General features: G+C 44.9%; 1 protein-coding gene and 1 non-coding gene across 2 annotated transcripts in view; both read left to right on the forward strand.

The window, feature by feature from the left end:
• The first annotated feature begins 12698 nt into the window (after positions 1-12698).
• LOC124716827 (luciferin sulfotransferase-like) overlaps positions 12699-27125 on the forward strand; it is a 59127-nt gene continuing 44700 nt past the window's right edge. The window contains exon 1 of the mRNA XM_047243380.1: positions 12699-12900. Coding sequence (XP_047099336.1) covers positions 12699-12900 — 202 coding nt within the window. The remainder of the gene's footprint in view (positions 12901-27125) is intronic.
• Trnas-cga lies at positions 25860-25934 on the forward strand. Its single transcript has one exon. It is a non-coding gene; the product is annotated as a tRNA-Ser (tRNA).

A 27125-nucleotide genomic window follows, 5' to 3' on the forward strand; every position in this document is an offset into this window, starting at 1 on the left:
CTCAGGTTCGGACAACAAGAATGATGTTTCATGCTGGGTAATGACGCCGTCAAAACACTGTTTCCACTCTTCAGTAAAGGTCTTCATGAGACGCTCACACACATTCTTCCTCATCGTGCCCACATTTTTCAACACCCTGGTGCTGTACCAGTGATACCACACTACCCAATGAGAAACGAGTCATTTCAGCAAGATGCCGTGTCGTCACACATCTGTTATTTTGAATGATTTGATCAATGGTCTCCTTATTCACATCATTCACTGCCTTCGATGGTCTACCGCATTGTGGATTGTCCAGTAGAGAAGAATCACCTTCTTTAAACCTCAGCAACCACCGCTGGATACTGCTGCGATCCACTGTGTCCTCTCCGTAAACTGGGAGCTACTTCTTGTGAATCGATGTGACAGAGTCATCACCGGTCTTGAAGAGGAAATCCGTCGAAAAAAATGGTTCAAATGGCTCTGAGCACTATGAGACTCAACATCTGAGGTCATCAGTCCCCTAGAACCTAGAACTACTTAAACCGAACTAACCTGACATCACACACACCCATCCCCGAGGCAGGATTCGAGCCTGCGACCATAGCGGTCGCGCGGTTCCAGACTGAAGCGCCTAGAACCGCTCGGCCACAACGGCTGTCGGAAATCCATTACCGACTGTTGTGGCAACCTGACATCTCCTTCACGGTCCATTATGGCTCACGTGTAAATAAAAGAAAATACTTATATATTCCAACTTATAGCTAAATGTTCCAAGTACGTTCACAAAAAATTTCATTCTCGTCCTGCAAAAAATAATAAATTAGAGACCACTTTTTTGTGCCCCGTGTTTTCTGTTTCTACATTACAGCCAAATAGGCTAGAAATTGACTATATTTTAGAAAATTTGAAGTGATTTTTACTCCCGACATGTTACATTGTGAAGAATTTGGGACGCGCGCTTTGTGCCTCTCCGATTGCGCTGTCTCCATGTCCACGTGAAAGCGTGGATACTGGAGGAAACTACTTGGTCTCTGCAGCCGGCAGCCGCCGCTAGTCCTTGTAGCGACAGCGGATCACCAAAAATAATAATCACGGTTACTTCAGAAGGGAAACAGAATGGCAGCACACCGAGTGGTAGAAAAACTGATGCTATAAAACAAAGTACGTCTGGTGAAATGGCAGCATCGGTAACATCTTGAGATGCGTCGACTGCAGAAATGGTCGCCGTGGTCGGCGATATTCTTGCGGAACTTCAAAATGAACTGAGCCATAAAAGAATCTTAACAACTATACCAGCAACAGTGAAATTTGGGTACTCGTCATCACTCAAGCAAAATTAGAAGGGCAGAATGACGAGTTAAGAAAGGAAAACGAGCGTTCAGGTAAGGAAGTAGTTAATGCTAATACACCAGATGCGCTGGAACGAATTTACTGTCTGGAAGCAGAAAATCAAAGATTAAGAAGAGAAAGTAAGTCAACTCCACTATCTTTTGCGGCAGTTGTGGCCGCAGGCTCAGCTTCAAAACCGAAGAGCAATGTAGAAGAACGCATACAGCAAGCGAAATCAAAACAGTCGAGCATTCTCTTCTTCAAATCGAAAAATAGTCAAGACGCCAAGACCATACGTGAAACAATCACTAAAACAATTAGTCTCAGACAGGAAAAAATAAAAATAAAAGCAACGAGATACGCAGCAAACATAGTCATCTTAGAAATGGAAACAAGCAGATAAAAGGAAAACATAGAAAAGACAGCCCAACGAAAAGATATTAGATATGAAGAGCCGAGGAAATTCCGACCAGTCGTTGCGGTGTATCAGGTCGCAACTACTCTAACTGATCAGGATTCCTGGAGGAACTACACTGAAGCGCCAAAGAAACTGGCACAACCATGAGTATTCAAATACAGAGATACGTAAATAGGCAGAATACGGCGCTGCGGTCGGCAACGCCTACATAAGACAGTGTCTGGCGCAGTTGTTAGATCGGTTACTGCTGCTACAATGACAGGCTATCAAGATTTAAGTGTGTTTGTACGTGGTGTTATAGTCGGCACACAGCATCTCCGAGGGAGTGATGAAGTGGGCATTTTCCCGTACGACTATTTCACGAGTGTACCGTGAATATCAGGAACCCGGTAAAACATCAAATATCCTGCAAGAACGAGACCATCGATGGGTACAGAGAATCATTCAGTGTGACAGAAATGCAACTCTCGCGCAGATTGCTGTAGATTTCAGTGCTGGACCATCAACAAGTGTCAGCGTGGGAACCATTCAACGAATCATCATTGACATGGGCTTTCGGAGGCGAAGACCCACTCGTGTACCCTTGATGACTACACGACACGAAGCTGTGTGCCTCGCCTGGGCCCGTCTAGCCGACATGACTGGAAACATGTTGCCTAGTCAGACGAGTCTCGTTGCAAATTGTATCGAGCGGATGGCCGTGTACGGGTATGGAGACAACCTCATGAATCCTTGGATCATGCATGTCAGCAGGGGACTGTTCAAGCTGGTGGAGGCTCTGTAATGGTGTGGGGCTTGTGCAATTGGAGTGATATGGGATCTCTGATATGTCTAGATACGACTCTAACAGGTCCTAGGTATGTAAGCAACCTGTCTGATCACCTGCATCCGCTCATGTCCATTGTGCATTCCGACGGACTACACATTCAGTTCACAATTCCAGCTGGACAATGAGACACCCCACACTTCCAGAATTGCTACAGAGTGGCTCCAGGAACACTCGCTGACCACCCGACTCCGCAGACATTATTGAGCATGAAACTTACTGGCAGATCAAAACTGTGTGCCGGACCGAGACCCGAGTTCGAGTCTCGATCTGGCACACAGTTTTAATCTGCCAGGAGGTTTCACACCAGCGCACACTCCGCTGTAGAGTCTAAATTTCATTCTAGAAACATCCCCCAGGCTGTGGGTAAGCCATGTCTCCGCAGTGTCCTTTCTTTCAGGAGTGTTAAAGTGCGCGTCATTTACGACGGCGGCCGAGTTTAGGTTCGTTCTGCGCATCTGACGTCACGAAACACAGTCAGACAATGAACAGAGAACGACGTTGCCCGAGCACGACTGCAGTGCAGAGCATGGACGAGTGTTTTCAGTTTTAGAAACGTTCAGTGATAAATAAAGTAATTGAACAAAAGCAATGTCTTGATAGCAGACTTTCTTTTATAGAAAGTTTGGAAAAAGCGTTCTTTATACCAATTGCTTCATATTCTATTAATTAATTAAACCAGACAAGTAATAAGCCTCCTAACTCAGGCGATAGCAAGGAAAGGTGTTTGTATCATTCTCACTAACCGTTTTTTCGCAATAAAGAACAGCGGTAATTGTTTATTTTCTATTGTACTTTGGCGAAACGCGAATAATTCATAGTCATACCAAGTGTCTGTCGGTATTTTGCGTCACAGTATAAAGTCCTCCGGGAGGTATGTTGGGTGATGAGCTGCGTTAGCGTAATGGTTAAAGCGTTTGGTTGCTAACCAAAAGATTCTAAGTTCAAATCTTTTAATATTTTCTTTATTTAAAAACAATATCGAAGTGTCTTACCTCATGAATTTTATTCGTTTGAATGTAATTTTTTGAAATTTCAAGTGGCAACTAAAATCGACCATACGGAAAGTATACGCTATGGACTTTTACTTCTGCAAACTCACCAAAAAATCGTGCAATGGTTTACTACATCTAATGCTGCACAATAACTGCATTGAACATCGAAACAAAATTAAGTCATTTATGCGGGGAAGGTATCAGTCAAGAAGATGTGCAAAAATCAAATTTTTTGGGCCAAATAGTTTTTGTGAAATCGTATGATAAAGTGTGTCAAAACAGTCGAAACACTATGTGTCTGCACAGGCGAGCAGTGCAGTGATGACAAAATCGCGCACAGCGAGGAATGCAGGGAGCACGTCTCTATAGCAGCGAAAGGGTTAATGCGGCCGTGGTGGCTTCGCTTAATAAACTGCGCGTTCCCCCCTAAACGTTAAGTTTGCGAACTATACTATGGCGCTGCTTCTCTTGGCGCATGCAATTGGCAACGCAGCAGTCTCCCGCGTCTGGGTGGGCATGCGCGAACCGTCAAGATAAAAGAATTGAACTATAGTTCTGCAAGCTTCGCAGGAGAACTTCTGTAAAGTTTGGAAGATAGGAGACGAGGTACTGGCGGGATTAAAGCTATGAGGACTGGCAGAAGTAAAGCTGTGAGTACCGGGCGTGAGTCGTGCTTGGGTAGCTCAGTTGATAGAGCACTTGCCCGCGAAAGGCAAAGGTTCCGAGTTCCAGTCTCGGTCTGGCACACAGTTTTAATCTGCCAGGAAGTTTCATATCAGCGCTGTAGAGTGAAAATGTCATTATGCTATTGAGCATGTCTGGGATGGCCTGCAACATGCTGTTCAGATCCACCCCCTCGTACTCTTACAGATGTATGGACAGCCGTGCAGGATTCATGGTGTGAGTTCCCTCCAGGACTACTTCAGACATTATTCGAGTTCATACCACGTCGTGTTTCGACACTTCTGAGTGCTCGCAGGGGCCCTACACGATATAGGGCAGGTGCACCAGTTTCTTTGGCTCTTCAGTGTATATGAGATTAACTTTAGTGAACACATGTCTAAGGAAGATTTCCACGAGGAACTCAAAATAAAGTCCAAAAAAGGCCCAAAAGGTAAACGAAAAATTAATAACCTACTGGAAATCACTCCGAGGGTCGTTTTCTGCTGGTGCAAAGGAAAAGAGTTTATACTCAGTTCGATTCCTCATATATTCAAAATTTTGTGGCTGCCCAGAAATGCTGAAATTGCATAAATAAAGTACAAAATCACTGTGTACTGTCTTGCGGAATCAGGATAAATGTAGCACCGTGAACGTATTTCGACCATTCATGCGGCAATCTCGTTTATCACAACCACCTGTTTACGCGAAACGGCGTAGGAGAGTCGTAAAGTTCGCATACACGTGCCATTGTTTGCCAGAGTTATCAGGAATTCCATTCAAGCGACGAGAAGGCAAGGCCAGTGCTGTGTGAGGCTGGCTCGATTACACTTCAAGTGCTGGTGCGGTACAACAGACATCTACAACAAATACAGCAGCACCGTAAGTAGAAACGCAGATTTCGTGCAGAACCACACGAAGCTCTCTGTCTGTGTAGTCCGCCCTAGTCCGTGCAATTCATGTATATTAATATCAGCGACTTACAGAGAATTAGTTCCTTCTCTAGCAGTTCCACATCTACGAGGTGTGTTCAAAAAGTAAGGTGACTTCATATTTTTATGAAAAAATATTTATTTATTCGTCAATATCCGTGTTGTCCCCTTCAAAGTAATCCCCCTCAGATACAATACACTTGTGCCACGCTTCTTCCAATGCTCGAAGCACTTCTCATAAGCACTTTTCGATATGTCCCTGAGTACTTCTAGCGATGCAGTTTTTACACTACTGGCCATTAAAATTGCTACACCACGAATATGACGTGCTACAGACGCGAAATTTAACTGACACGAGGAAGATCCTGTGCTATGCAAATGGTTAACTTTTCAGAGCATTCACACAAGATTGGCGCCGGTGGCGTCACCTACAACGTGCTGCATGAGAAAAGTTTCCAACCGATTTGTCATACACAGCCATGCAGGATTCATGGTGTGAGATCCCTCCAGAACTACTTCAGCACAGTTGACCGGCGTTGCCTGGTGAAACGTTGTTGTGATGCCTCGTGTAAGGAGGAGAAATGCGTACCATCACGTTCGATAAAGGTCGGATTGTAGCCTATCGCGATGCGGTTTATCGTATCGCGACATTTCTGCTCGCATTGGTCGACATCCAATGACTGTTCGCAGAATACGGAATCGGTGGATTCAGGAGGGTAATACGGAACGCCGTGCTGGATCCCAACGGCCTCGTATCACTAGCAGTCCAGATGACAGGCATCTTATCCGCATGGCTGTAACGGATCGTGCAGCCACGTCTCGATCCCTGAGTCAACAGGTGAGGACGTTTGCAAGACAACAACCATCTGCACGAACAGTTCGACGACGTTTACAGCAGCATTGCAGGTCCTGTACGGGCCTTTCTGGATACAGAAAATGTTCGACTGCTGCCCTGGTCAGCATAACCTCCTGCTCTCTCACCAACTGAAAATGTCTGGTCAATGGGGGCCGAGCAACTGGCTCGTCACAATACGCCATGAACTGTGGTATCGTGTTGAAGCTGCATAGGCAGCTGTACCTGTACACGCCATCCAAGCTCTGTTTGACTCAATGCCCAGGCGTATCAAGGCCGTTATTACGGGCAGAGGTGGTTGTTCTGGGTACTCATTTCTCAGGACCTATACACCCAAATTGCGTGAAAATGTAATCACATTTCAGTTCTAGTATAATATATTTGTCCAATGAATACCCGTTTATGATCTGCATTTCTTCTTGTTGTAGCAATTTTAATGGCCAGTAGTGTATATCCCCTATGTTAACAGTCACCTGAGCGAACCCTGCACCAGGCTTCACAATGCTGGTGACCTGTCACTCACTCAGCAACACTTCCTGCAACTGTTAGCCAACACTTCTGTCATGCGATCTACCTATCAGCAGAACCTCTTTCTTTCTGTGAGAATTTGTAGCTGACATAGGCTTGCTAGCTGCTGAGGACTGCTGCGCGTTTCCTACACCCACAGCTACCAGAGGCTCCTCTTCACAAAAACTTTGACAGTCCGTCAAATCTATTGGTTATACGCAAAGTACATTTGTCTGAATATGTCCTCATCCTACTTACGCAGGTTTAAGAGGCTGGGTATTATAACGTGAAGAGCTGGATGAAACCAGTGTTCAGACTCAAGGGTACAACAAGAATTAGACAGCTGATGGGAATCAGTATCGCGTACGTTTCATGTTGTCTCCTGACCTTCATTGCTTACATATTCCACCCTCACAATCATATTCCACACATCAAGACGCTTCATTCGAAGCCAAACTCGATAAGATAAAGTCAATGTTGTATGAATTCATGTAAACGATATGCAAATAACTAATAAATCGCAAGTGCGCACCGTCGTTGAAATACTCGAGGCTGGCGTACACAAATACATTCCAGACGCGACGGTCACAGGAGCTTATAGTTGGAAAGAGGCAACCACATGCCAGGAGGCCAGTCCCAACCCATCTACGTCTGTCATTGGCCGCCCGTGGAGCGGACAGCGTTCGCCCGAGGGAAAGGAGGAACGACCTCGTGTTTGGCTTAAAAGCAGATTGTGCGACATTGTGTGGGAGTGGTCAGCCTACGCATTCTTTACACATCGCCCACGGTTTCAGAGATATTCACAGGGAGACAGCAAACGCCAAACGCCGATACTACAGATTTCTGGATTGGTCGCCTTAAACGAAACGTCATTTTCCCATTTTAGAAGAGCAATGCTGATTAGCAGACGATATTTCTGACGCCTTGAGCTGAAGGAGTAATGGAAGATTCCGAAAGATATACCCCTTCACGTCTGGCGTGGAGCGAGGAACAAGTCTCTCCTCAGTACTTCACTGGGAGAGCACCTCTGTCGAGACTGAATCGAAGTGCAACTCTATATTGAGTCCATGCGATTAAGCGTTGTTCACTGTGTTGGATGACACGCTTATTGTGCGGTGTAAACAGACAGACTTATAGTTAAACGCCTGCAAGCAAATTTTTGAGTGGCATTGTGGTGGACTGTTTATCTGACCGGTGTACCACGCCAATAGTTAGACTAGGGGCGAATAGGAATCCTTGACTTCATCAAGGCATAGAGAGAGTTTGATTGGCGAAGGTCAATCCAGATAGAACGAGAGTTATCTTATTTGTCAGCAGCGAGCGGCGCAGACAGCAGTCATCGCAGCTTATGGTATTGTGCGCTACAGTTACTGCGAGCCCCATATTTCCTCCACAATGGTACACTTCACTGCATTTCACACGCGACAGCGTCGACCGTACCTACCAACATTCTAACAGATAATTATTCAAGCTGAGTAGGTGCGCCTCTCAGCCATTCTGCCAAGTCAACAACCATCTTAAACTTTGTATAGAAATTTCATTAGCGAATCCTATCCTTGAGAGGTAACTCCACATTCCGAAAAGAACCAGGATGTAACTTGTTCAATTCATATCTAAAAGTGCCATTGTGATTTCTCAGAATTTTTGCAGAATAAATAATAACTTTCGTTCGTTTCATGTTTTTCTTACACTAACTAGCACTACTCCAGTACCCAAGTATCCCACTGGTTACGTAAGAAATTTTGTGAATTTTTGTGTCATTTCCTTACAGCAGACAACTCCAGAAGATATTTATTGCTGAAAGTTTTTCAGGCATTTCTCTTTAGAACGTTAGGAGCGTCTGTCTGACTTCTATAGTAGTGTGGGGGTGGAAATTGCATCTTGCAGGAGCCACAGGGTAAAGGGTACATCTCAGATTAATCTGTTGCACAGAATAACAGAATAGCAGATCAACTCCACACACCACACTGGTGATCTTGCGTGGCAGGACAAAAGGCTGACATCCTGTGACACTAAGAAGGCACGTGTTCATGCAGCAACATGTGGTCATGCATTGTCTTGCTGAAAAATGGCATCTGGGGCGTTGCGCCGTAAGGCTATGGCTGCGGGTCGCAGGACGTCATTCACGTAGGTCACACTGGTCAGTGCCCCGGACACGCGCCAACTATGGTTTGCGGCTGTACCCACACCATAAGACCTTGAGCTGGCGCTGATGGCTTGTGCGAACGCAGTCACTGTGATTCCACTCACTCTGTCTGTGGCGAACCAAAATACGGTCATCATTTTCAAACAAACAGAAGCTCGATTCGTCCGTAAACACTGTCTGATGACATTCCTGTCCCCAGTGACGTCCTTCCGCATACCATTACCGTCTAGCATTTTTCTGCACATTCGTCAATGGTAGGCGGAGCAAGTAACCCATGCCGTAAGAAACAGCGGCGGATGTCACCGTTGATAGTGTACGATGTGTTGCACTAATCTACTATTGCACCAGAGCCGAGGAAGATGCAGATCTGTCCTGCATTGCCATTCGGACTAACAAGGGGAGGCCGCCAATTGTGAAATTCAGATTCGATTCATACTGCGCATAATAAAAGCTCATGGCCAGAGGTGTAATGTGGCAAAGCACCAAGATGCACTTCTCAGCCGTTGTCGAGGAAATCGACAGATAAAAGAAACCGTTGCGGTGAAATACTCTCTACGATTACTTATTTTCTACACCGTCGTGCAGCGGTAAGCGGTCGGATTCGTAATCCGAAGGTCGTCGGATCAATTCTCGCGCCATGCTACTTTTTTTTTAGTATTTGTTTTTTGTAATTCAAATATATAATTCCCGGCAATCAGTTGCAACAATTATGCATATAATAAGTTGTTGAAAGTCGTTTGTCGTGGAAAAACTGGCGACTTCGAACATCATTATGTTTTCCGCAAACAAAGTTGTATTTCACAAATGTTATTAATTATCTTCATAATGTTAACCACGTATAGTTAACGGAAGACGTAGAAACAATATTCTGAAACGAATACGTATAGCGTAAGTCAAACGTTCGAATTAGAATAGAGACCCCACGAACACAAACTTGCTGTGGCAGGTATGAAATATAAACTCCGTTACTCGCTCGTTACACTTGAATGACAGATGTTGAATGGGCCGAAACGAGCCGCCGCATAATAGCGTAGTTGCCTGCTAACTTCGAAAGAATGTAGATACGGTCCCTAGCGCAACTTATAACATCGTCGAAAATCAGTGCGGACGGGAGAGCTTTGGTACACCCTGTTAAACAAACGGAAAAATGGAGGCGGTACAATTGGAGAGCGATCCGCCTTCATCAACATGCATAAGCAATTCATTAATAGTTTATATATATATTTGAATTACAAAAAACTAATAATAAAAAAATTTCATGGCGCGAGATTCGAACCGGCGACCTTCGAATTACGAACCTGAGCGCTTACCGCTGCGCCACGACGCTGTAGAAGATTATTAATCGTAGAGAGTATTTCACCGCAACGGTTTCTTTTAACTGTCGATTTTCTCGACAACGGCTGAGAAGTGCATCTTGGTGCTTTGCCACATTACACCTCTGGCCATGAGCTTTTATTATGCGCAGTATGAATCGAATCTGAATTTCACAATTGGCGGCCTCCCCTTGTAAGTGTCGATCTTCTCGTGGGGGGTGGGGGTTGGTGTGGTGGTCGAGGTGGTGTGATGTAACCCATCTCATCGTGTCCGACGGCCTTCCGTGATCCATTCTGCACACGCCCGTTTCACGGCCGAAACTCTTCGTCCCACACGAGCAGCAATTTCCTGGATGGATCCATCACAGGCCAATAATGCGCCGTCTTTTATACTCACTGATTTGACGGTACAGTTCGCGCATACGTCTGCGAGGCAGCCTGCACGTCTTCTCAAATCACACGGATTCATTACCGTCGGTTTATAACGACGATAGCCGCAGGCACATTTTACTGGTAGGTGATGTTATGCAGCGATGTCGATGTTGACCTTGATACCGCGGCCCGACATGATTCAAATGCTAATTATTTCTGCAGAACATACTAATGTACATGTCCTGTGAATATGAACATCCTGTCTCTAGTCGTTCTAGGTGTTGTTTTCTGACAAGTGTACATTGGTATGTGTAAACATATGTACAGTGGAAACCAATTACCCTAGCGAGAGGTATGTCGACGCAAACTTTGTAAGACTTCCTTTGTGTATAAGCTTGACAGAAGACAATGCTGACTTACACAGGAGTTGCTGTAGGTTGTTGATCATTTTAGGCTGCTCGCGCTTTTGAAGTTTCGAACTCTGCCTTGCTTGGTGTTTTAAGGTCGCTATATACGAGGTGCATTCAAGTTCTAAGGACTCCAATTTTTTTCTAATTAACTACTCACCCGAAATCGATGAAACTGGCGTTACTTCTCGACGTAATCGCCCTGCAGACGTACACATTTTTCACAACGCTGACGCCATGATTCCATGGCAGCGGCGAAGGCTTCTTTAGGAGTCTATTTTGACCACTGGAAAATCGCTGAGGCAACAGCAGCACAGCTGGTGAATGTGCGGCCACGGAGAGTGTCTTTCATTGTTGGAAAAAGCCAAAAGTTACTAGGAGCCAGGTCAGGTGAGTAGGGAGCATGAGGAATCACTTCAAAGTTGTTATCACGAAGAAACTGTTGCGTAACGTTAGCTCGATGTGCGGGTGCGTTGTCTTGGCGAAACAGCACATGCACAGCCCTTCCTGGACGTTTTTGTTGCAGTGCAGGAAGGAATTTGTTCTTCAAAACATTTTCGTAGGATGCATCTGTTACCGTAGTGCCCTTTGGAACGCAATAGGTAAGGATTACGCCCTCGCTGTCCCAGAACATGGACACCATCATTTTTTCAGCACTGGCGGTTACCCGAAATTTTTTTGGTGGCGGTGAATCTGTGTGTTTCCATTGAGCTGACTGGCGCTTTGTTCCTGGATTGAAAAATGGCATCTACGTCTCATCCATTGTCACAACAGACGAAAAGAAAGTCCCATTCATGCTGTCGTTGCGCGTCAACATTGCTCGGCAACATGCCACACGGGCAGCCATGTGGTCGTCCGTCAGCATTCGTGGCACCCACCTGGATGACACTTTTCGCATTTTCAGGTCGTCATGCAGGATTGTGTGCACAGAACCGACAGAAATGCCAACTCTGGAGGCGATCTGTTCAACAATCATTCGGCGATCCCCCAAAACAATTCTCTCCACTTTCTCGATCATGTCGTCAGACCGGCTTGGGCGAGCCCGATGTTGTTTCTGTTAGTTGTCACACGATGTTCTACCTTCATTAAACTGTCGCTCCCACGAACGCACTTTCGACACATCCATAACTCCATCACCACATGTCTCCTTCAACTGTCGACGAATTTCAATTGGTTTCACACCACGCAAATTCAGAAAGCGAATGATTGCACGCTGTTCAAGTAAGGAAAACGTCGCCATTTTAAGTATTTAAAACAGTTCTCATTCTCGCCGCTGGCGGTAAAATTCCATCTGCTGTACGGTGCCGCCATCTCTGGCACGTATTGACAATGAACGCGGCCTCATTTTAAAACAATGCGCATGTTTCCATCTCTTTCCAGTCCGGAGAAAAAAAATCGGAGGCCTTAGAACTTGAATGCACCTCGAATTGCGTTTCGACTGTTTTCTTACAAATTGGACATGACTGCATCGCTTTTTACCTCCAATTCGCAGTTAGTGAGCGTGAAATGAGCGGTTTCTCAATACGCAAGATCTCTTAATGGGCTGACGAAAGCGGCTTGCTCTATATGTCTCAAGTTAGAGAACGTCTATTAATAACATGAGAAGTTTTCTTTAAAATTGCATCTTGCAGGAGCCACAGGGTAAAGGGTACATCTTAGATTAATCCGTTGCGCAGAATGACAGAATCTCATGGTTAGACACTGGACTCGTATTCGGGAGGACGACGGTTCAATCCCGCGTCCGGCCATCCTGATTTAGGTTTTCCGTGATTTCCCTAAATCGCTCCAGGCAAATGCCGGGATGGTTCCTTTCAAAGGGCACGGCCGACTTCCTTCCCGGTCCTTCCCTAATCCGATGAGACCGATGACCTCGCTGTCTGGTCTCCTTCCCCGAAACAACCAACCAACAGAATCTCAGATCAACCCCACGCTCACAATGTTACAGGTGAGGGTATAAAATGTCTCTGAGGGCGGAGAAGCTGCGCTCGCCGCTGGCGGTGAAGTTCGTGTCGAGTATACGCGGGCCGCTGAGGGACGATCACGTTCGCGTCCGTCCCCCGGGCTGCGTGATGCCGGCCAGGTACATGCGAGACGCCCGGAGGATCCTCGACCTGGAGGTCCGACCGGACGACGTGTGGATCGTCACGCTGCCCAAGTGCGGTGAGTGCCGACAGCTCTGCTCTCTTCAGCGCCGCTCTACTTTGTCAGTGACGGGAAGAGAGAAAAGCTGAGTCCTCACTCTCTCTCTCTACCCAACTACTTCACAAGGAGTAACTGCAGACTGTTTCACAGTGCTACACCAGCCCTCCCACAGACCACTTTGTACACTGTACTCTCAGATAATGTGACCACGTGTCAAAAGCCTGAATAGCCTGTAATATCTCTTTATATTCGATGAATTATTCTGATACAATTCTACCCCTGAATGACGTTTACTTATTTTCTATCTTCATACTCGCAGAATCCATGCGCAAAGTAGTTTCATGCAATAGCTATGCCATGAATGCATAATTATTCTTTGTAGTACTCTCTCTGGTGGTTGTTAGAAAAAAAAGCTTCCGAGATTATCATCGTGCCGATTAGTCTGAGCATTGTTTGAAGAATTGTAATCTGAATATTGAGATTTATGACAAAAGATAACTGATACGAAATTTTTCGATTAAAAGGGATATATATATATGTATATATATATTTCGGAAGTTCCCTTCTGATTAAGAACTACGCAATATATCGATGAATATCATTAATTCTCTTAATTCTTAATCAGAAGGGAACTTCCGAAAGACTGGATACAAACCCGCATTTAATAATCCAACAGCTCCATTACTTCTTCGGAAGGTTAAACTTCATCAAAGCCAAATATCCGCTTGACCTGAGGTCTCCCGACTGATTTAAAATGGAATGGTCATATAAAGTTGATCGTCGGTTAAGCAGATGCCAGACTGAGATTCATTGGAAGAATCCTAAGGAAATGCAATCCGAAAACAAAGGAAGTAGGTTACAGTACACTCTTTCGGCCACTGCTTGAATACTGCTCACCAGTGTGGGATCCGTACCAGATAGGGTTGATAGTAGAGATACAGAGGATCCAACGGAGAGCAGCGCGCTTCGTTACAGGCTCATTTAGTAATCGCGAGAGCGTCATAGAGATGATAGATAAGCGCCAGTGGAAGACTCTGCAAGAGAGACGCTCAGTAGCTCGGTACGGGCTTTTGTTAAAGTTTCGGGAACATACCTCCACCGAGGAGTCAAGTAGTATTTGCTCCCTCCTACGTATATCTCGCGAAGAGACCATGAGGATAAAATCAGAGAGATTAGAGCCCACACAGAAGCATACCGACAATCCTTCTTTCCACGAACAATACGAGAGTGGAATAGAAGGGAGAACCGATAGAGGTACTCAAGGTACCCTCCGCCACACACCGTCAGGTGGCTTGCGGAGTATGGATGTAGATGTAGATTATACAACGCTCCCAAAATTACGAGGCATTTTATTTGTACAGATTAGCAGACTGCCGCAAAGCACGAGCCTGCAGAGAAGAAGAATCATCGCCTGATTTCATTCTAACAAGTAAAATTTCTGAATCATTTTGAGTGACTGAGTTATGATTGTGTTTCCTATTATGAATGATTGATTGCTCGATCGAATTGAGAACTACATAACTACATAATCACATAGATAGGAGGAAAAATTGCAAGCCACGTTTCGCAGTGAGGGCCTCTGTGAGATGTGCAAGAAGAGACTCAGTGAAGTTCTAGAAGGTACCGGCGGGAATGTGGAGTCATACTGACACTATGGCCAGCTGTGCCCGGTCTCTTAGTCGAGTATCCATCGCGCTGTAATATATTGATTATTGCTTGCTACTGTAATCTTGAAGCTGTGGGAATGGAGGCGTCCCAAGGCGCGGAAGCAGAGACGATGCTGAGGGCAGACGAAACTAGGAGAGATATTGTTACATGAAGTAAACTGTGAGGGGAGAGCCTTGCAAAAATGCAGACGCCCCCAGACGCCGTCCCAGGGCGCTAGTTACTCTTGAAGGAATTAACATGTAGCTTCATATGTCGTCTAGACGCTGTGGTAGGTTGCCACCGTAGAACTTTGTAACCAACAGGCACGTACTAGCGTATGAAGCCAGCTTGATACCAGCCCTGAGAACAGCATCGTCAGTAGGTTCACAAGCGTTAGAAAGGGAGCGAAAGCGCCAAAAACTGTTGACCTAGCAGTCCCTACTCCGGGGAGCCCGAGGGGCGGGGCTAAATGACGTATAACAATAATGTTGCAAGCCTTATCTAGCAGAGCAGTTACGTTTACCTTTCAGCTGAACAATGCTGATACCAAATAAGGACTTAATGCAACCGCATTAACATCCCCTCCTTAGGAGCGGTAAAGGGGACTTAACTAAACGGCGATTGGCAGGCGCCTTCAATAGACCTGCGGGATTGTCTGGTTGACTTCAAATGGGAAAAACAGTGCCCCCACACGACTCTTTAAAATCCCTAGATTCCGCATTTTGGCAGAGTTCTCAGTCAGACGATCTGGGAGCCGAATCCGCGTCCGTCGACTCCAGCCTCGGTCCAGCTCCGCGTAAGTCTTCTCTCTTACTTGGAGTGACTCCGTGAACAGTGTCACTTTCAGTATGTTTTGTTTTACAACAAAGTTGTTGCCTTAAGGTGCTGCTAGTGTTTGCTACTGTGGTTAGCATCCACTCCTGGGACTTCTGCACTGGTTTCTGTTGTAACAGTGTTATTCGTGATTTTTCTAACCCTAGAACTAGCCTCCAGTGTCTTAGTTAGTCCTGTCTGGAATAAAAAACTGTTTCAAAACTCTGTTTGTCCAAGAGTCTCCACAACGCGCTCCCTACCGAGTCTCACCACCTGCTTTTCTAGTAAATGCCTGTACCAGTGTTGGCTCAGATAGAAGAAAACAATCAAACGCCTTCACTGTGAATTGTCTTTCTACCTTCTGCTCTGTACCACTCGAGAGCGCAGACTGACCAGTAACCCCTTTTTTCCCCTTTCCCAGCTATGTCAGGACACGACAGCGCGTATAGAGTACCGAGCGAGGTGGCGCAGTGGTTAGCACACTGGACTCGCATTCGGGAGGACGACGGTTCAATCCCGCGTCCGGCCATCCTGATTTAGGTTTTCCGTGATTTCCCTAAATCGCTCCAGGCAAATTCCGGAATGGTTCCTCTGAAAGGGCACGGCCGACTTCCTTCCCTGTCCTTCCCTAATCCGATGAGACCGATGACCTCGATGTTTGGTCTCTTCCTCCAAACAATCCAACCAAAAGCGTATAGTGCGATTGATGTACTCCAACACATTCTCGATTAAGATTAAGTCCGGGGAATTTGGTGGCCAGAAGAGTAAGGTAACGCATCCTAATGTTCTTAGTACCGCTTGTGTACACTGCGAGGTATGTGACACGTTGCATTGTCCTGCTGGTAGATGACATCTTGCCGAGGAAAAGCGAACTGCATGTTCATCTGCATCTACGTCTACATCGATACTCTGCAAATCACATTTAAGTGCCTGGCAGAGGGTTCATCGAACCACGTTCACAATTCTCTATTATTCCAATCTCGTATAGCGGGCGGAAAGAATGAACACCTATACCTTTCCGTACGAGCTCTGATTTTCCTTATTTTATCGTGGTGGTCGTTCCTTCCTGTGTAGGTCGGTGTCAACAAAATATTTTCGCGTTCGGAGGAGAAAGTTGGTGATTGGAATTTCGTGAGAAGATTCCGTCGTAACGAAAAACGCCTTTCTTTTAACGATTTCCAGCCCAAATCCTGTATCATTTCTCTGATACTCTCTCCCACATTTCGCGATAATACAAAACGTGCTGCCTTTCTTTGAATTTTTTCGATGTACTCCGTCAGTCCTATCTGGTAAGGATCCCACACCGCGCAGCAGTATTCTAAAAGGGGACGGACAAGCGTAGTGTAGGCAGTTTCCTTAGTAGATCTGTTACATCTTCTAAGTGTCCTGCCAACAAAACGCAATCTTTGGTTAGCCTTCCCCACAACATTTTCTATTTGTTCCTTCCAATTTAAGTTGTTCGTAATTGTAATATCTAGGTATTTAGTTGAATTTACGGCTTTTGGATTAGACTGATTTATCGTGTAATGGAAGTATAACAAATTCCGTTTAGCACTCATGTGGATGACCTCACACTTTTCGTTATTTAGGGTCAACTGCCACTTTTCGCACCATTCACATGTGTTTTCTAAATCGTTTTGCGATTTGTTTCGATCTTGTCATCTGCAAACAACCTAATACGGCTGTTTAGATTGTCTCCCAAATCGATTATGTACGTAAGGGACAGCAAACGTCCTATAACACTACCTTGGGGAACGCCGGAAATCACTTCTGTTTTACTCGATGACTTTCTGTCAATTACGACGAACTGTGACCACTGTGACAGGAAATCACAATGGTTCTAATCGCTCTGACCACTTTGGGACTTAACATCTGAGGTGACCAGTCCCCTATACTTAAAACTACTTACACCTAAGGCCATCACGCACATCCATGCCCGAGGCAGGATTCGAACCTGCGACCGTAGCAGCAACGCGCTTCCGGACTGAAGCGCCTAGAACCGCTTGACCACAGTGGCCGGGGAAATCACAAATCGAGTCACATAACTGAGACGATATTCCATAAGCACGCAGTTTCACTACAAGCCGCTTGTGTGGTGCAGTGTCAATAGCCTTCCCGAAATCCAGAAATACGGAATCGATCTGAAATCCCTTGTCAATATCGCTCAACACTTCATGCGAATAAAGAACTAGTTGTGTTTCACAAGAACGATGTTTTCTAAAACCATGTTGACTGTGTGTCAATAGACTTTTCTTTGTGGTAATTCATAATATTCGAACACAATATATGTTCCAAAATCCTGCTCCATATCGACGTTAACGATATGGACCTGTAATTTAGTGGATTACTCCTACTACCTTTCTTGAATATTGGTGTGACCTGCGCAACTTTCCAGTCTTTGGGTACGGATCTTTCGCAGAGCGAACGGGTGTATATGATCGTTAAGTATGGAGTTAATGCATCAGCATACTCCGAAAGGAACCCAACTGGTATACAGTCTGGACCAGAAGACTTGCTTTTATTAAGTGGTTTAAGTTGCTTCACTCCTCCGAGGACATTTACTTCTACGTTAATCATGTTGGCAGCTGTTCTCGATTCGAATTCTGGAATATTTACTTCGTCTACTTTTGTGAAGGCAATTCGGAAGGCTGTGTTTAGTAATTCTGCTTTGGCAGCACTGTCTTCTATAGTATCTCCATTGGTATCGCGGAGAAAAGGCACTGATTGTTTCTAGCCACTAACGTAGTTCACATACAACCAGAATCTCTGTGGATTTTCTGCCATGTGGGGGTGGACATGGTCCACAAGGATTGATGTATAATAGTGTTGCCGGCCGGGGTGACCGAGTGGTTCTAGGCGCTACACTCTGGAACCGCGCAGGTTCGAATCCTGCCTCGGGCATGGATGTGTGTGATGTCACTAGTTTAGTTAGGTTTAAGTAGTTCTAAGTTCTAGGGGACTGATGACCTTAGAAGTTACGTCACCTTAGAGCCATTTGAACCATACTAATGTTCATCCATTGTGCCTTTCAGAATGACGAGATCACCCAGCTAATGCTACTAGAACATCCTCCGCACTATACCGCTCCCTCCTGCGGCGTGGACCATACCCCATATTGTTGCAAGGTGATTGCTTTCAGGCGTTTCTCCCTGCACACGCCAAGGGTCATCTGTCCGATGTAGCATAAACGCGATTCATCTGAAAAGGTCACTTGTTGTCACTCAGTGGTCGTACAATTGTGATACGTCACGCCGATGGACAGCAGTCAGCATGGGTTTCAAACATTCGCTGAACGGTCGTTGAGGAGACACTGCTGGTGTTCCCTTGGTTCACTGGGCGGTCAGTTGCCCAAGACTTACTTGTCCTTTCGTCCGTACACGTCTCCGCAGGCGTTGTTTGTCCGTGTCATCTACGGCAGTGGTGTGCGTACTGTAAGACCTTCGGTACAGACACCATCAGATTATTTGACTTGTTGCTCTAACGAAGTAGGCGAGTGTCAGCAATATTTCTCGTGGTCTTATCATGGCGTGTTTATCTTCTGCCGTTAGGTCAGACGATAGAAATGCCACTTGCACGCTTAGAGTAGCAGATTGACGGCGACCAACTTTAAACAGAACTTGATTAATTTTCAGAAACATTTATTAAAATAATAACAAGCATAAACATCACATAACTTGATTCTGGATGCTATTTACAATTGACAATCTGAAGTTCCTTTGGTCTTGGTACATTAATCTTATTCTCACATATCCCTGATACATGTTTATACATTTATCTTCATGGCTATGTACAGGAATATGATAACCTTCTTAGGTGCAGACTGAAACTTGACCACAGACTAATGCAGACTGGTACAGACCGGTGCAGACACATGCAGACTGACTGATGAGAGGTCTGTACACTTGTTATAACACCTCACGCGTTCAGGTATCACTGCGCGAGTGTGATCCGCGAGGAGAAAAGGTTCTACGTTAGCAGCAATCTCATTGGCTGCGTTACATATTAATACGTGGATCGGCGGATGCAGAATTTGGTCCGTCTCTAAGGCAGCGCCATCTCGTAGTGCGGAGACGGACGAGCGCTGCGCCTGCGCTGTTGTGCTTAGCGGGGCGCGCTCTAGTGGGAAAGTTGTGTACGCGCTGACTACGCGGATCTAAGTACACAACAATGGCCCATGGTGCATCACAGTTGCCTTGACGCCAACTTTGGATAGCATCACTTTGCCATGAACGATATAGTCTAACCATGGCGGCATGCGAACAGTTTACAAACTTATTCATTTCGGAAATGCTTCCGCCATTGACCCAAAACCAATGACAATGGCGTTTTGCCTGTCAGGTAAATTGCTCAGTTTCTGCATTACGTCAGCGACTGCAGTGTTATACCGTCGGCAGGTGGGACGAGTTGGTTAACGTGGACGTGGTGCTCTACGAGTTGTGTGACGTCACCTCCTGCCATTTCTCGTGGAGAAGCTATTTCATCAATTGAAACACAAAGTAAATTCTGCGATATTTCGGCAACGTGCCACATAAAATAGAACCAATAGGAAGCAAGAACGCTCCCTCGGTCACAAACGCAAAGCAAGACGCCATACTGTATTTGTCATGTTGAGATGAAGCACATATTCCTTGGATTTTATGTTATAACAGTACGTTACACGCTAGGAATGTACGCTGTATTTAAGCACCAGCTCGTTGAATGTCTCGAGGACGAACCGTTATTGGTACGATTTGTTGTGATAAAATAACGGCAAACATCGTATTGGTGGTTAAAGAATTTAGGTATTTAGTTATTTTCACGATATAACTTTCGTGTAATATGAGAGCGTGAGCGTGAAATGAGCGGTTGCTCAATGCGTATGATCCCTTAATGGGCTGACGAAAGCGGCTTGACCTGTACGTCTGTAAGTTACAGAACGTCCGTTAATTATGTTAGGGGTTTTCCTTTAAAATTTGAACCCCCTCGTCCCCCCTTAGCGAAATTTTGTAAGATGTGATCAAATTGAACCCCCCCCCCCCCCCCCTCTCTCGCTTGCACTACGTGAGTCGAGTAAAAATACGTAAAAAAAGAAATTTTTTAGATTTGTTTTCAACATTAATTGAAACACCTTAATAAAATCAAGTTTAATTTATAAAGTGTATTAAACAGCGTTTTAACACTGTACTTTAAACACGCTAACTCTAAGTAATTTTAGGATGGACGAACAGAGGATCCATGGAAATGGTATTTGAACGAATCCTGAAAAATTTACGTTTTATTGGTAAGTGGAAATGTCGTGTGACGAGGGCCTCCCGTCGGGTAGACCGTTCCCCTGGTGCAAGTCTTTCGATTTGACGCCACTTCGGCGACTTGCGTGTCGATGGGGATAAAATGATGATGATTGGGACAACACAACACCCAGTCCCTGAGCGGAGGAAATCTCCGACCCAGCCGGGAATCGAACCCGGGCCCTTTGGAGTAGCATTCCGTCACGCTGACCACTCAGCTACCGGGGGCGGACGTTTTATTGGTATATTAAAAACACACTAAACGTGATTGAAGTTCTACTTACTTTCCAGATGAAAGAAAACTTTATTTGTACCTACCTTTGAAGCGGATGATTATGTAGCGTTTCACTCTCTTGTTTAACATGATCAGTACAAGAATTCTTGTTGTTAAACTTCAGCTTAGCTTCCTTCCACAAACGTTCAGCTCGGATGTGTGTTTCAACTTACCGGCATGCCGCTTAACATACACATTGTAAGAGTTTTGATGCAAATTCATACTGAATACGTTAACATCAGCTTTATATGCTTTTCAGAATACTCAGACTGCCTTAGTGACACTCATTGATTTCGACCAACGTGGCAGAGAACTCCCCAAATCAAATTCAACACTTTTGCGGCACTTGCTTCAAATCTGGCAAGGTTCAGTTCAGAGAAGTCATAAACACCGCTGGGCACTTTAGTATTTTCTATGCTCCAGATTAGTTACATAAACAAAACATTATCCGTTATAATAATGTATATTCCTGAAATTAAAATATGTTGACGTGAGATATTCATTGCTCCCTCCTTCTTTAAATGAGATACATCCCCTTACAAGGCTTACACCTAATATTCACATTTAGATGATTCTTCTTTTTTGTCTGGCATCCTTTCAGCGTTAGGTCATTACCACATATTCAGGACCCCTGTGTGAGGAATAGTTATGCGCATCATCCTCAGAGTCGTAAAAATCGCACCTGAAAGGTATTTTTCTGGCACGAACACTGCACGCATTACTGTCCCTGGCAACCGTGTTTTTAGTACTTTGTTTACACTCGCACATCCTGACAAAAGTTGCTATTAACGAGAATCTGAAATTTGAAATGGAGCTGTTGTCATTCGGTTTATTGAGGAACTAACAACTACTATGAATATAACACATCATTTTCTATGTTTTACATGCAATAACTCTGTTTCTTATTGACTGTCCCTCAATTTTGTCAGTAGTTTTAATGAAGATGAAGCACAGTGAAACAGACCGTCGAGTCGATAGGAGTCGTGTCCAGAAAGTAACTGTACTGTAACCATAACGGGCTGTTTCTTTTTTTAGGTTTGGCAACACTGAGTGGCAGGAGGGGGGGGGGGATTCCGTGACCAGAACGATCATCGCAAGAACACAGTAATACATAAACTGAAGTTGTAGTGTCCAGTTGCGTGAAAGCTGTCGGTAAGAAATACCGCCAAGTGCTGCGTTCAACTTCCTACTAGCGGAAGGAATAACGCCAACCGAAATTTTTTCCGATGATGAAAACGGTTTAGAGCGCAGGTGTTATGAACAGAACGAGTGTGTTGAAGTGGTGCATAGAGTTCATGAAGAACATAGCTGGCCGTAGTGGCCTAGCGGTTCTAGGCGCTACAGTCTAGAGCCGAGCGACCGCTACGTTGGAATCCTGCCTCGGGCATGGATGTGTGTGATGTCCTTAGGTTAGTTAGGCTTAATTAGTTCTAAGGTCTAGGCGACTGATGACCTCAGGTGCTATAAAGTCCCATAGTGCTTAGAGCCATTTGAACCATTTTTTTTTTTTTTTTTGAAGAACACAGGAGTGGAAAGACTTTCTATTTTGATTGATGAATCGGTGCAAAAAAACCTAGGAAACTGTGAAGACCGGCGATTAACAGTGGTAGAAATTTCTGCGATGTTTCCTAACGCTCCAGAACTCTCTTATAAGAGAAACTCACAGAAAACGTGCGATACTGCAAACTGCACGAGATGGATCCCAAAACAGCTGACAGAGCAGCACAAGAAAAATCGTGTCAATAGCGCCCTCGCGTTTCTTGAACGTCTTGAGCTGGAACGTGAGGATTTTCTGAGATGGAGGTGAGGATTTTCTGAGCTGGAGATTGGCTCATTGCCAGCCACTGTCGCCGAGCAGTTCTAGGCGCTTCAGTCTGGAATCGCGCTGCTGCTACGCTCACAGGTTCGAATCCTGCCTCGGGCATAGACGTGTGTGATGTCCTTAGGTTAGTTAGGTTTAAGTCTAGGGGACTAATAACATGAGATGTTAAGTCCCATAGTGCTTAGAGCCATTCGAACCATTTGGGTGACTCATGACACGCCTGAGACACAAAGACAGTCGTCACAGTGGCGTCACACCAATTTCCCCATGCGTCAAAAAATTCAAGACCCCAATTTCGTGCAAAGAAATTATGGCCCCTGCGTTTTGAGATCGAAAGGCCATCGTTTCGATCGAATTTCTGCCTCGAGGGGAGACCATCGAAGCCCAACGATAGTATGAGACCCTACAAAAGTCAAATGGAACATTCAAAGTCGAAAGAAAGGAAATGCTGGCGAGAGGAGATTGCTTGTGGCACGACAACGCCCGTCCTCACACAGGCTTAACCACCAGGCACTCTTGGATTCATTTGCTTGGGATTTTTTGAACCATCCCGCTTATTCCCTTGTCTTGGCGTCTTCAGAGTATCATGTTTTCACATCCTTCAGGGCAAACATGAATGAAACTGAAATTTCGACCTACCAGTAGGCGCAGAAAGAGGATCTGAAACGGGGGAAGAAGGTGGTGTGCGAGTTCTTCGAGGAGGACATAAACAAGCTTGTGTCACGTCTCACCACATGCAATGGATTATGTGGTGAAAATAGCCAACACGTGTATCAACAGTAGCCTGGAATTATGTCCCGATACACTTTTTCTAAAAAAAATATAAAAATCTAATACACTTACACTCTGAATACGACACGTATTTCATACAGGAACTGGGTCGGTTCAACATTTAACATACTTCGTAGGAAATGAATTTAAGACTTTCATTGCTTTTATTAGCGTCGACGTTTCGTTCCCGCTAGAACAACAACAAAGTATCTAAACCTAAGTAACGCGTAATTCCAGTAGTCTTATGACGCCAGATGTTTGAGCAAACAAGCCGGCCGGGGTGGCGGTGCGGTTCTAGGCGCTACAGTCTGGAACCGCGTGACCGCTACGGTCGCAGGTTCGAATCCTGCCTCGGGCATGGATGTGTGTGATGTCCTTAGGTTACTTAGGTTTAAGTAGGGTGACCAGACGTCCGGATTAATCCGGACATGTCCTCCTTCTTAGCTCTTTGTCCGGAGTCCGGGCGGATTTTTACAGTGTCCGGGTTTTTCGCAAAGTTGAGCGTAATACAGTTAAATTTACAATTCGTCCCGTTGTATTGCTCATTTCTTAAATACTTTAACTATTGGCACAGCTTTCGTGATAAACACGCACGAAGGCGGTGTTAGTAGGTGGCACCAGGATTGTCGATGTTATTGTTGATCGATCTATAAGCGAATGCAAATATCGATTATTTAAAATTTTGTTTTCGTATCTTCGTTTTGTATAGGCTTGGCTTCCTGTAGTGCACGTGTGATTTGTGAGTGTAATTTTTAACCGAGTGAGTTACGTAAAATATTTGGCTATGCCTAAACGAAAGTGTACATTTTCTGATGTCCTTTCCTGCAAATATCCGGCATTCAAGAAAGGGAGAAATGAATTTGAAGCGGAATGTAAGGTATGTGGAGCTGGAACGTACGTCTCAGTGGCCAATAAAGGTAAGAAATAACTCGACAGATTAGCTGTCATGGTATTATTTCACTGTTTCGTAGTCATTCAATTTATTTGTATTCGGAAGGTTAAAGTGCAGTTTACATGTCGTCAGCTGCTGCTTGAATTGCAGATGTTGGTAGCGGTGCGTCGAATGAAGTGAGGTGAATGGTCTTACGTTTTTCGCTTTGTAAATAATTCCGTGTTGTTGACATAACAAAACAATTGACGCCACACTGTCACCACGATCAATGTTTTTAATTTTCTTTTTATATTGCTCAGTTAACCACCACCTGACTATCAGTAACAATTAACTACTAGTTGTACCGGTAATTCCCAGCAGTCACGTGACTTGTCCAAAACTGACGGGTGGTATCCACATCTGCAGCTGACCCGTTTGATGTGTCCTCTTTTTTCTTATTTTGTCCTCCTTTTTGAAGCTGTTTGTCCTCCTTTCTAAACAATTGCATCTGGTCACCCTAGGTTTAAGTAGTTCTAAGTTCAAGGGGACTGATGACCTTAGAAGTTAAGTCCATAGTGCTCAGAGCCATTTTTTTGAGCAAAGCAACTATGGCTAGTAGCAGAGCATACATTGTTTACACTAGGTTCAATTTGGATGAACAGAGTATAGCTTTCTATACGAAAAACGACTGACATCTACATAATATTATTACTGAGACGCAGAAGGGTTATTCTTTTTTTCGTTTACACAGCAGATCGTACCAATAGAAAATTGATAGGCACAAAAGAGGAGGAGCAATAAATTACATATCCCATCCGCCTTTTCTGTTTGGTTCTTCTACTGTTGCATCTCGTACGTCTTCAGTCGGCAGTAATCAGGAAGTATCGGAAACCTATGACCACAAAAAAAACCGGAATTATCTTTTAAAAGCTATATTATTTTCAAATTGTTTGCAAAACAACCATGTCTCCTTCAAAATCCTCTTCATTACAACTGATACGTTTGTCCCACCAGTGCTTCCACTGTTCGAAACATTTTTTTGTAGTCGTCTTTAGAAATTTCTGACGCTGTCTGAGGGAGAGGAAGGAGAAACTGAACGCATTGTTATATTGTCAAGTGACTTGTAAACAATGACGCCCGAGCGCCTTCTCCTATAACAATGCTGCATCCCTTGAGTCGTCCAATGCAGTTGCGCGTGCAGCAGCCGAGCTCTGCGCCAATACTGATTACGCACTGCTATTTATAGCTTACAAGAAGCCTTATCGGCGCCTTTGTGCAACCGGAAGTGCACAAAATCTCCGGCAGCGGTCGAGCAAAACCAGCACCGCTGCTGTTACCACAGCCAGATTCTGAACTGCCGCCATATTTCAAATGGCTCAGAGTTGCGCAGCAAATCATGTGCTGCGACTCACGCAGATGCCCAGAAATACCTCACACAGACACCCATAGCTTTTTGTTGGGGGTGTTCTGAACTTTACATTTACGAAGAATGATACTTCCTGACAGATTCGTGCTTGGGTAGCTCAGTCGGTAGAGCACTTGCCCACGAAAGGCAAAGGTCCCGAGTTCGAGTCTCGGCCCGACACACAGTTTTAACCTGTCAGGAAGTTTCATATCAGCGCACATTGCGCTGCAGAGTATCTCATTCTGGAAACATCCCCCAGGCTGTGGCTAAGCCATGTCTCCGCAATATCCTTTCTTTCAGGAGTGCTAGTTCTGCAAGATTCGCAGGAGAACTTCTGTAAAGTTTGGAAGGTAGGAGACGAGGTACTTTCAGAAGTGAAGTTGTGAGGACGGGGCATGAGTCGTGCATGGGTAGCTCAGTTGGTAGAGCACTTGCCCGCGAAAGGCAAAGGTCCTGAGTTCGAGTCTGGGCCCGGCACACAGGTTTAATCTGCCAGGAAGTTTCATATCAGTGCACACTCCGCTACAGAGTGAAAATCTCATTTTACGAAGAATGATGCTGCGTAACATGGTTGTGGGTGGATAACAGCTACTATAGTACGTTGTGGTGTATTTAAAGATAAGCTTGGCCCTGAATCTTTCAGCACAAGTGACGTCATTGCTTACCGCTTTTCTGGTCAACCCAAGGATTTTACTAGCCCTCTTCTTTTTACCTACTTGATTCTCTGCTGCCTTCACTCTTTCGTCTCTCAAAGCTGCCCATTCTTCTTGTACTATATTCTTTCCCCTGTTCTTGTCAATTGTAAAAATTTGTAAATTTGTGGTAAGTTCCTATGGGACCAAACTACTGAGGTCATCGGTCTCTAGGCTTACACACCACTTAATCCAACTTAAACTAATTTACGCTAAGGACAACACACGCACCCATGCCCGAGGGAGGACTCGAACCTCCGACAGGGGGAGGCGCGCGAACCGTGGAAAGGCGCCATAGATGGCGTGGCTGTCCGGCGCTCCAGGGACATTGGAACATCTTATTTTGGTTCTAATATGCCTCTAGTTGTAACGTCTCATAATGCAGGTAAGGCGAACAAGACTGAGTCTACAATGTATGGTTTAAAGGTGCTGATGTACGTAAAAGTCTAAAAATAGTCGCTGATTTCGCAATCCCATTTAAATGCAAAGCAGTCGCACTATGTACGACTTGGTTTTATATTTCACATTTCTCAAGCACATACATCACAAACAACTGCAATTTTCCGTATTAGTTATTCATTTTTGGTCCACTAAAGACGTAGAATTTTTATCTGGTCAACTTATCGGTATAAGGACAGATGCAGACAAATTCACAGATTTTCGCAGTAAGGTTGCTGCGTA

This window comes from Schistocerca piceifrons, chromosome 9, assembly GCF_021461385.2.
Source record: "Schistocerca piceifrons isolate TAMUIC-IGC-003096 chromosome 9, iqSchPice1.1, whole genome shotgun sequence".
Taxonomy (NCBI): Eukaryota; Metazoa; Arthropoda; class Insecta; order Orthoptera; family Acrididae; genus Schistocerca; species Schistocerca piceifrons.